We start from the raw sequence: 11,503 nt of genomic DNA on the forward strand, positions 1-11,503 counted from the left end.
TTTAGCAGGTTTTCTCTTGTCACCCAGGTGGGTAGAAAGATTCTATTTAGGAAAACTGATATATATCAGTTTATATAATATATATATATATTACAAACTATTCTAAAAATACAAGTTCCAGGTATATTAGTAGTGGAAGGGCCTATTACACGTGCCAGGGCCAAATTGATTAATGGCATATAAAGGCAGAGATCTCTGTAATGGTAGTTTAATACTCTGACAATGTCAGCAGATTGGTGACAAAAGCTTAGTTAAATAAAACTTTAATTATTTTGCCCGTTACTCTTCCGGGTTTCTGGCATGCATGCAAGCACGACGATCAGCTGGCCTTCGTGCATGCGGCAGTGCCTGAAACTGGAAGAGCTGGTCTTCTGTTTTCCTGCGTGAGCATGTGCGCCGGCTAGCTGGTCGTCGCATGCATATGCACACCAGAAACCCGGAAGACTAGCTGGCCAGAAACCGAAAGTTCATTTTTGGGCATGCGCATGTGCCCTGGGCAACTCCTCTTCCAGGTTGCAGCCCAGCCGAGCACGCACACGCTCCCATCCTGGTTCGCCATCACTGATATATAAGGTTTTATAGGCCATAACCACGCAGCTTCTGCAGTGATGGTATAACATAACAGTAATGGGATTGGTCAATAAGCACACAGCCCTCTCCTTTTTTGTCTCAGCTGAAGTTTCGGGTGGTTTTCAAGGGCATGAAATGATAATGACAGTAATCCATACTAGGGATGATTAGGACATGAGTAACCATTCTCAGACCAACCTGTTCCAAGTAAGGCAACAACTGACACACCAAACAGAGCTGCTCCACGGGGTCCAAACTCTCTGAGTTTGGTTGTTTCCTTATAGTCATTTCATTACCCAACTAGGTACCATCATCAGTGCTAGAAAGGAGTGGTCCAATGTCCTCTGGGACAGGCTTCCACCTGCATGTCTAACAAGAAATGTGGTTTCAGAGGACTCAAGGATTACAGGCCTGCTCTCAAGCTACTTCTCTTGGCTGGGTTGAGTCTGGTCTGGTGCCTGTTTATTCTAATACAGATCCTGAAAACCTCTTGGCATCAGAACTTCTACAGCATCTACAATGGGCTCAGAGATGACGCTTCACACTGACCAATATCCTTTCTCCATATAGATCTTAAATAGGGCTTTGCATTTTCTAAACACTGATACTAGAGGCTTGCTAATTTCACAACTGGAAGATCTTTCCAATGTCACAGCAAGCCACTACTGTGTCTATGCCCCTTTGAGCAAGACATCAAGCCTCACTCTGCATCTTGCAATATGATGACAAATCCATTGGCTCTCAGTACATGGCATCCTTCTCTATCCTACCACTTTCTAAACCTATTGGGACTTTGACTCTGGGAACTGCAGTCCCCATTCTTTGGGTGCCAGGTGGGAGGGGTCATTGCTCTAGGAATTGCCTACCTGTTCCCAATTCCAGATGTTCAGTGTTTAGAATTAGTATTGGTGCTAAAGTCTGGCGTATTTTATCTGGAGTTGGTATAGTGTGTATGAAACCAGCTATTGTGATTTGGAATAATGGTTATGTCAGTGTAAGATAAAGCGTGAGTACAATTACAGTACTGTGACTTAGTGCAAGGCATGAAAAAAAGATTTTTAGCTTTAGATAAATGCTATATCAACATTAGTAAAGACAATATGCAGGTAATTCTCGATTTGCGACTACAATTGGGACTAGAATTTCGGTTGTTAAAGCAAAGCGGTTTGTCAGTGAGTCACACCCATTTTTATGATCTTTTTGCCACAGTTCAGTGAATTACTGCAGCTGTTAAGTGAAACACACCGTCAAATCCAGCTTCCTTCATTGGCTTTGCTTATCAGAGGTCAGCTAGGATGGTGGCAAATGATGATGACCTGACCCCCCCCCCCAAGACACTCCAACCATCATAAATACACACTGGTTGCCAAGCACCCAAATTTTGATTACATGACCATGAGGATGCTATAATGGCCGTAAGTCACCTTTTTCAGTCCTGTTTTAACTTTGAACGGTTACTAAACGAAGGATTGTTAAGTCGGAGACCATTTGTACTTCAATGCAACTTTTCTCAACCTATATAGTCTTCTAAATAAACCCTATTATCCTCAACCAACTTGACAACAGACACGGGAAGCCCAGATTCCCATCCCTTTGTAACAATGAATGGCCACTGAATGGCCTGTGGGAAATTGTCACACCTAAATCGAGACTATCTTGTTTTAATAATAAAGAGTCCTTTTGAAAGGGCTCCGTGAAAACCTGGAATTTAGAGGCATCCAAATTCAGAGGCAAACTCGCAGATCATAGCCTTATCTTCCTAACTCCGCCTTGCCACATTTCTGTGAGGCAGGAAAATAAGAATTTTTTTTTTCCCTCCTGACCACTAGAACAAAGAAAAAAGGCCTACACTTCGCTCAGGAATAGATTTAGTCTACTGACTGCGCTAAAACTGATATATCAAGCTCTTGTGTCCTTTGACGGAACACATTTTCCAAAGGTGTTCAAGCTATCAAGGGAAAACTCATTCATACACAGATGCACGCAGCTCCTCTTCAACATATCAGAGGGAGCTGTGGTAGCCCCTTTTCCCAGCAAATTTATTAGATGGAATAGATGGTAGCAGACTTCCAATTCTTCACTACCAAAACTCAGGTCTCCCCCCTGCAATTTCTTTAATATAGGGTTTTTTTCCCCCTGAGGCAACACCCCCAAAAGCAAAAAACCTCCCCTATTTTCTCACTTCAAAGGGAATGCTTTCATTCCCCCCCCCTTGCATAGAGAAGTCAGAAGGGGTTTCAAAGACCATCTAGTCCAACCCTCTGCAATGTGCAGAAGGGAAAAGCAAGGAAATTGTGCGCTCCTTTCTTTTTAAACACCTTTGGGGATAAAGAACCTCAATCTCCATAGGATGACTATTCAAGCACGTGCAGCCAAGAGGTGGCTGCTTAAAAGCAGATGCTTTTTCTTCTTTGAATAAACCCACCAGGAGAAGTGGAGAATATAAATTCTGGTTTTATGTTGGTTGCACCCAGTGGTATTGCCAATACACAAGAATTCCTACCACTCCATTTTCAAAGTCGCCCTTATCTCCCTCGCAACAGCTTTTACTTGTCACCCTTGGAGCATTCAGATAAGTCCTTTAGATTCCCTCTGTCAACACAACAACGGCAGACCCGTGCGCCTGTGCATACACACACACACACACACACACACATAGACACACTCTTCAAGGGACAAACCCAGAGAAGTACATCAAACAGTAGAGAGAATCACTCCGTTGCCCCTCTGATACAAATCCCAATTATTGGAAAACCGAAGGGGGAGGGACCATTCATGACAACGTGGAAGACAATGGTACAAAAATCTCCTTTTGCAGGCTGAGGAAGATTGGGGTGGGTGGGTGGGTGAGAGAGGCATTCTTTTGCCCTAAGCAATGCAATTCATCCACTGGGAAAGAAACAGAGCAAGGCTTTCTAGAATGGGCATCTTTCAGATCTGGAGAGGGGAAAAAAACACCCCTTTTAAGATAACATTTTCTCTATACAAATATACACTGCTCAAAAAAAAATAAAGGGAACACAAGCAGAAGACATCCGAGATCTGAATGAATGAAATAGCCTTATTAAATACTTTGTTCCTTACATACAGTAGTTTTGTGGTCCCTTTAGGTGTTTGAGCAGTGTATAAACTACTGTATGTAAAGAACAAAGTATTTAATAAGGCTATTTCATTCATTCAGATCTCGGATGTCTTCTGCTTGTGTTCCCTTTATTTTTTTGAGCAGTATATATATCTATATATATATATCTATATATATCTATGCACACTCATTCATTCATTCTCTTTGTGGCAAGGCAAGAAGACAACATTGGCCGGCTAAACCCTGAAGCTCCTACCCAGATCATCCTGAAGCCGGTCAGTTCTTTTCTTTCTCCAGTTTTAAGAGAAGCAGCGGGGCCAGAGGTGCCAAATGTATCCCTGTCCCCTTCTGTCAAAGGAACCCCCCCCCCCCCCACACACACACACCGATCGTTTTTATGTACTCTGCCTTTCCCCGGTGCCAAAGCGCCGGGCAGAGCATCTTCCCTTTGTATCCAGCGCAAGGCGAAGAGTTGCGCCTTCGCCACAACAGCAGGGCTGAACGGTCCCTGCGGCAGCAGCCAGCTGAGCGAGCGAGCGAGCGCGCAGATGGAAGCCGGGCAAAGTGCTCGCTAGGGAGATTGAGGAAGGCGAGAGAAAAAAAAAGAGACAAACGGCCGAGAGAAAGAAGGACAAGAGAGAGAGAGAGAGAGAAAGAGAGAGAGAAGCGAGAGGAGGAGACGGGGTGGAAGGGAGGAAGGGAGCGAGGAACGAAAGGAAGGGGGGAAAAAATCGGAAGAGGAGAAACGGAGCCGCGGGGGAAAGGAACGGAGGGGAGAGGAAGGGAAAAAGGAAAAGGCTCAAACGGAGGAAGAAGGAAATTAAAACCAGCCGCCGCCGCCGCCGAACAGGGCAGTCCAGGCGGACACCCACCGGGAAAGGAAGCGGGGAGGAAAGGAGGAGAAAGGAGGGGAGCGGGGAGGTCTGCGGAGGAGAGAGAGACGCGCGGTTCCAAGCAGCCCGGCAGGGGCGGGGAAGGGAAGCCGAGGCTCGTGAGGTAAAAAAGAGCGACCGGGCGAAAAAGGGGAGAAAAGACCGAGGAGCGGAGGCGGCCGGACGGTCTCACCTGCCACGGTGTACCTGTCCAGGTAGTTGAGCACGTTGCCTATGCTGAGGATGGCGGCGGCGGCCACGCGGGCTCTACCCAGGCTGGGAGCCGCGGCGGGCGCCGCCTGGCAGCCCCGCTCGGCGTTGGCTGCGCTCTTGCCTCCTCCGCCGGGCGCCGGGAGAGCGCCGGAGAGCGTCTGCACCTCGCCGCCCCGTCCGCAACAACCCCGGTCTCCGCCGCCGCCTCCGCCGTCGTCTTCCTCCTCGTCGTCGTCGCCGGCCACCGCCACCACCGCCGCCGCCGCCGAGACCCGAAGGCGTCCGCCGCAGCCGGGGGGGCCGCTGCCCGACGAGCCGTCGCTCTCCAGGCACATCATGAGCCGCGGCGCTGAAGGAGACGCACCTGCTGCCCCGGCCGCCCGATCAGCGCCGCATCTTGGCTGCCTCGGCCGCCGGCTCGCCCGCCCCGCGCGCCGCCTGGTTGGCTGCGACGCCCGCCCCGCCCCGCCCTCTGCGCTCCCCAAGGCGGCCCGGGGACGCCCGCGGAGAGCCCGGCGGTGGCGCGCCGCCTTCGGGCCGGGCTCCGGACGCGCCGCCTGGAAGGGACGGCCGGGCGGACGGGACCCTCTGCGCCGGATGGAGGCTCCCCCCCCCCGCCCCCGGGGAACGACCAGGGTCGGCTTGGCGGCGAGCTCCGAGGTCCCTTCCAATTCGGTTGATTGGTTGGTTGGGTTGATCTACGTCCCGCCTTCCGTTGAGGTGCCTGGAAAGGGTTACTACCATTTAAATAAAAAAATAAAAATAAAAATAAAGCTGAATTATCTGAGTAAAATACGCGGGGAAGGAGAGGGAGTGACGTTCGGCCACACTCCCGCTTGAAATATCAGAGGGAACTTTCTACCCAAGCTGGGTTCACACGAGACGCAGTGGCTGAGACAAGGCTGAGCTTTGTCGACCAGAAAGGTCGGCGGTTCAGCGGTTCGAATCCCTAGTACAGGTCGTCTGCGTGAGCAGGGGGTTGGGCTAGATGACCTCTAAGGTCCCTTCCAACTCTGGGGCTGTTTATCTTTAACCGTGGAAACGTCTACACATCCAAAGCTTAGGGAACTTGAGCTTGTTCAGAACAAACGTGGTTTGTTTCCAATTGGGGCTTAGTGGTAAATTGGTTTTTTTTTTAACTATTCCTTACATTGTCAGTTGTTGATACTGCTGATATTGCTATGACTATTAATCTGCCACACTGAAGCAGTATATAAGTACCTCTAATAAATAGGTCACCTGGGCATTGGCTAATCTACCCTAGGTAATCATCTATGCAAAAAAAAAAATGCATACGAAGGTAATGCCCAGTGGTGGGTTTCAATTTTTTTTTACTATCCATTCTGTGGGTGTGGCTTGGGGGCGTGGCATGGCTTGATGGGCGTGGCTTGGTGGGTGTGACGGGAAGGTGTAAAATCTCCATTCCCTCCTCACTCCAGGGGAAGGATACTGTAAAATCTCCATTCCCACCCCACTCCAGGGGAAGGCTACTGCAAAATTCCCATTTCCTCCCGATCAGCTGGGACTTGGGAGGCAGAGAATGGATGGGGGGCGGGGCCAGTCAGAATTTTTACTACCTGTTCTCCTAACTACTCAAAATTTCCCCTACCGGTTCTCCAGAACTGGTCAGAACCTGCTGAAACCCACCTCTGGTAATGCCTTAATTGCAACAGGCATCTAAAGAGATCTCCAAAAAAGAACTTGGCTGCTCTTGTGTTTCCAAAAAGTTTTCAATAAAGCTGGGACCGCATCCCATTGTAACTTCAGGAACAGAAATGACAGATTGATTGCAGTGGAATTGGGTGGGATTTCCATAAGAGAAACATGTTTGTGACCCTGTGAGGGAATGCAATTTTGGCATCTGCAGAGGCTCCAGCATTTCTCCAGCCCTCTCTGTGCAGAAGCCAAGTGATTTGGCATCAGTGCATGGGACAGAGTTCAGAATCAAATTCTGTGCTGGAGAACCAGAAGCTATTTTATCCTGCCATATACTCATTACGCTTTCAGTGATCAATACCCTTGATACGGATTTGATGTTTGATTACACATTGCAATGCTCTTAAGTCTAATCAAGACTTATTAAAGGAACTAGAGTTGTCTGGGATTAAACAACAGTGGTGGGTTTCAAATTTCTTTACTACTTGTTCTGTGGGTGTGGCTTGGTGGGCATGGCATGGCTTGGTGGGCGTGGCTTGGTGGGCATGGCAGGGGAAGGATATTGTAAAATCTCCATTCCCTCCCCAATCCAGGGGAAGATTACTGCAAAATCCCCATTTCCTCCTGATCAGCTGGGAATTGGGGAGGCAGAGAATAGATGAGAGTGGGACCAGTCAGAATTTTTACTTTCTCCAGAACTGGTCAGAACCTGCTGAAACCCACCTCTGATGCTAAGCTATAAACTAATTCACACATGCCAGTGGCTGCATTCACATAACATGCTAATAAGGCAAGAACAAACAAATTATGGTATGTCTTGGTGTTTGCAAGGAAGTTGGATGTTGGTTTTCTAGCAATGTGGAGGTGCATTCACACGTTACAATAAATCACAGGTTGTATTGGCAAAACATGTTAAATCTCTATAGCAGGTCGACAAAGCCATGCTGCCCTCCATCACCTTACTGCCTTCTTCACAAACAGTCCTTTATCCAAGTTTGAAGTTTTAATTGAGATTACTTATAGAGTTCTCCTGAGTAGGCTCCATTACAAGTTTGCAGGAACTATAATGTGAAATTAAGGCTTTCATGCATTATCTAGTATAGAGGCGTATTGTGTCCGGGAACACAATGACAGGGCAGTTGATTTGATTTTGACTTGGGATATTATACAAACCGAGTCCTTGCATCTCATAAATCATGGTTTATGGCAAGGGTGTCAAACTCAATTTCATTGAGGGCCACATCAGGCTTGTGTTTGATTTCGGGCCAGGGTAGGCTTGGCCAGCTCGACATCACTCATGTTGGGGGCGCCTGTGGTAGCCAAGCACTTTGCCAGCGAAAACGGGGTCCTGAGCTCCGTTTTGGGCTGTGACGGCCTCCTGCAACCCTCTGCCAGTGAAAACGGGGCTCGGAAGTGCTGCATGTGGCCCTCCTGAGCTCTGTTTTTGCTGGCAGAAGCACCGTGGCCTGGTCCTTTGCTGTTTCCAGAGGGGCCCTGCGGGCCAGATCTAAACACCCCATGGGCTGGATCCAGCCCCCGGGCCTTGAGTTTGACACCCCTGGTTTATGGTTTAGCACAGTTCCACAATTTTCATCAGCTGAGGCGACAGAAAAGGCTTGGTTTAACAGATTGAGGGCTATACTCCAAAAATGAGCAGGAGGAGAGAGGGTTAAGGAGTTTTAAATGATGAAGTGGTATCCTAAGGTCTGTGTGGTTGAAGCCGCTTGTTTGCCCCTTCAGATTCTCCCAAATGTAGGACTATAATAGCAATAGCACTTAGACATATACCGCTTCACAGTGCTTTACAGCCCTCTCTAAGCGGTTTACAGAGTCAGCATATTGTCCCCAACAATTTGGGTCCTCATTTTACTGACCTTGGAAGGATGAAAGACTGAGTCAACCTTGAGCCTGGTGAGATTTGAACTGCCAAACTGCAGGCAGCCGGCAGTCAGCAGAAGTAGTCTGCAGTACTGCATTCTAACCACTGCACCACCTCGGCTCTTATAGGTAGTCCTTGACTTACAACAGTTCATTTAGTGACTGTTTGAAGTTATAACAGCACTGAAAAAAGTGACTTATGACTGTTTTTCACACTTACGTCCGTTACAGCATCCCCATGATCCCATGATCAAAATTAAGACGCTTGGCAACTGACTCATAAATGACTCACTGAACAACTGTGGCAGGAAATGGAGCAAAACACACTTAACAATTGTCTCACTTAGCAACAAATTTTGGGCTCAATTGTAGTTATAAATCAAGGACTGCCAACCTTTCAGCCCTTTGAAGTCGACTAAAGTTATGAATGCTAATACTACTTTTATTATAAAGTTATAGTAACTGAATCTGTGACTATTGACTCTATTTCAGTTCTGCTTCCTGTTTCTCAAGGTTACATTAACAGCCCTTTACATCACCAAATGTGAGTGTGTAAAAAGCAGATGAGCAGTAGATGGCAGAAACGAGATACAGAAAAAGTGAGCTCTTTGCTGCCATCCTGTGGTCATCTCTTTATGATTCCAAATCTGGTCCAAACTACCCAAAATGCAAAGATGGTTTCTGTCTTAAGATGCTGTTGGCTGCACTTTTTACATTCTTTGAGTAGCATATTGTGAGAACTTGGTGAAAAATCATTTATTCAACAGCCATTATTAAACAAACCAGGATTCGTAGAATATGTGAAATAATCTGCTGTCATCCAACCCATTTGAAGATGCAAATGAGCAAACTTCAGATTCATTTTATGTACATGCATGTGTAATTTAAAAAAAAAAACCCTTAAAGGTCTGAAAATAGAAAGTAATAAAAAGCCCAGTTCAACAACAATTTCAACCATTGTCTATTTAACCACTGTTTATTGAATAAATGACGGACACAACATAGCACCTGCTATAAATTGGGATTTATAAGCCACAAAGCTGCATGCACATTGCACCTTAAACCAAAAACAAACAAACCACATCACAGCAAACTATGTTGTGTAATTATGTTTACCAGCTATAAAATGCTGGTTGTCCCTTGTAGGGAAGGGAAGCAAGAAAAAGTGGAGTGGAATTCACCAGAAGAGGAGGGCATAGTGTGCTGACAACATAGGATGAATGCACACAACATGGCAACACATTACTTTTAGGAGATGGGCAGCTATATCCAATTCGTTTAATAAATAAATGGAATAAATTACAGGTCCCTCTACTTAAAAGAGAAGAAATAAATGGATGGGTAGATCTTTTAATCAGAAAGAGGTCAAAAGGTCAAGCAATGCAGAAGATAAGCTGTAGGTGGTTCAGACATTCCCAGGTTCAGCACACATAAATGAAAGTCTCCAGTCATAGCTGTGATATGACTAGCATCCCTGGGGTTCGATGGTTAGAAGTCCAGATCAAAAGGTTGTAAAGCAACAGCTAGAGAGGAGACAACAAAGGATTGGGAGACAGATATTTTCAGAAACCTGTAGTATGTAGCAGTTGGAACATCTTCTCTTGGAGATACTGAATCTTCTTTTGTCTTGGGCTGCTATCATTTTTGATGCCTGAATCTAAGCTGGGAAGTTGACAAAAAAAAGTCCCAAAATGCAGCACATTTCCCTATTGTGCCAAGAAAGTGGCAAGGATGAGTTCATATAAACCAACAGGAGACAAGTGTGACTTGGGTATGGTACCATATTTCTTAAATTTGGCAACTTTATGACGTGGATTTCAATTCCCAGAATTCCAGAGTCAGCATGCTAGCTGGGAAATTCTGGGAGTTGAAGCAGTGGTGAAATCCAAATTTTTTTACTATAGGTTCTGTGGGCGTTGCTTGGTGGGCGTGGCTTGGTGGGCATGGCAGGGGAAGGATACTGCAAAATCCCCATTCCTTCCTCATTCTTGGGAGAAGGATATTGCAAAATCTCCATTCCCACCCCACTCTGAGGCCAGCCAGAGTTGGTATTTGCCGGTTCTCCAAACTATTGAAAATTTCCACTACCAGTTCTCTGAACTGCTCAAAATTTCCGCTACCGGTTCTCCAGAACCTGCTGGATTTCACCCCTGAATTGAAGTCACATGTCTTAAAGTTGCCATCTTTGAGAAACACTGGTGTAGGTTTTTACTTTCTTGTAGAGTAGACCAATGTTGTTGTTTCTTCAAATTTGGCAACATAAAGATGTGTAGATTTCAGCTCCCAGATTTTCCTAGTCAACATGCTTTCTGGGGAACTCTAGGAGTTGAAGTCCACACATCTTAAGGTTGCCAAATTTGAAAAAGACTGTTGTAGACTAATTGGGCTATTTATGGGAGGAATGTACCAGTTTATCTGGAAAATCTGAAATACTACCCAGAGGTGATAATCACATAACAGCTTAAGTTATGGTTAAACAACCAACCACAACTTACTAGCTAAAAGATAAATTAGCTGCCTTCATACTTTATTACATCTGGTTTAAAACATCATAATGGCTACATTTATCCATCATTCAAGTCCTCATTTGGTTTATGATGTTTTTGTTTAGATGATGAGTGAACCAACCACAGTTTAGCACTGTGTAATTCAGTACACAAGATATGAATCATGTCAGTATATCTCTGAATAGAAGACTATATTCATGATTAATGGAATTGTCCTCCAGAACTATGTCAAATTTTCTGTTAAAGGCATCTAAATTATGACATAAAAACATGGCCATATTTCCTAACAATGTTGCATCTGGATAATGGGAAAGCATTGCACCATAGAAACAGCATGATAGAAAGCATCCTGCCGTTTAAAAAAAGTCCCCAAATTCTCTCTGCTATTAAAGTGAGAAAATAAATTAATATAGCTTTCTCACTTTCATGCCCATTTTATAGATCAAAGAGTTGAGGCTGAATAGTCATAGTTTTCGTAATTAATGCTTAGACAGTGTCTAAATTCTCACCTGAAAATAGCAACCTCATTCTAATTATTTTCACTTCAGGAATAAAACAGTCGCTCCTGCAAGCTATGTTCAGAAACAACTTTTTATTTATTTCACTTTTTTTTTTTTTTTTTTTGCTTAGGGTCCCCAGCAAGAAAGAAAAAAAACCCGTTCCAAGCAGAGTTGTTTTAGCAGACTCGTTTTAGTCTGTGCTGAATTTTGCAATCTCCTCTGAGC

At 45.5% G+C, this 11,503-nt stretch overlaps 1 protein-coding gene across 2 annotated transcripts in view; it reads right to left on the bottom strand.

Annotated features, from left to right (window-relative positions):
- The window catches only part of LOC139308500 (sphingosine-1-phosphate transporter SPNS2-like), a 154,777-nt gene extending 149,671 nt beyond the window's left edge, over positions 1 to 5,106 (bottom strand). For both annotated transcript variants that reach the window (XR_011599724.1, XM_070932070.1), the window contains exon 1: positions 4,718 to 5,106. Coding sequence is in view for 1 of the 2 variants with exons in the window: in XM_070932070.1 (XP_070788171.1) it covers positions 4,718 to 5,075 (358 nt within the window). In the remaining variant the exon portion in view is untranslated. The remainder of the gene's footprint in view (positions 1 to 4,717) is intronic.
- Between the last annotated feature and the right edge of the window lie 6,397 nt (positions 5,107 to 11,503).

This window comes from Pituophis catenifer, unplaced genomic scaffold (genome assembly GCF_029215685.1).
Source record: "Pituophis catenifer annectens isolate HBS135680 unplaced genomic scaffold, rPitCat1.0.hap2 SCAF_1, whole genome shotgun sequence".
Classification (NCBI taxonomy): Eukaryota; Metazoa; Chordata; class Lepidosauria; order Squamata; family Colubridae; genus Pituophis; species Pituophis catenifer.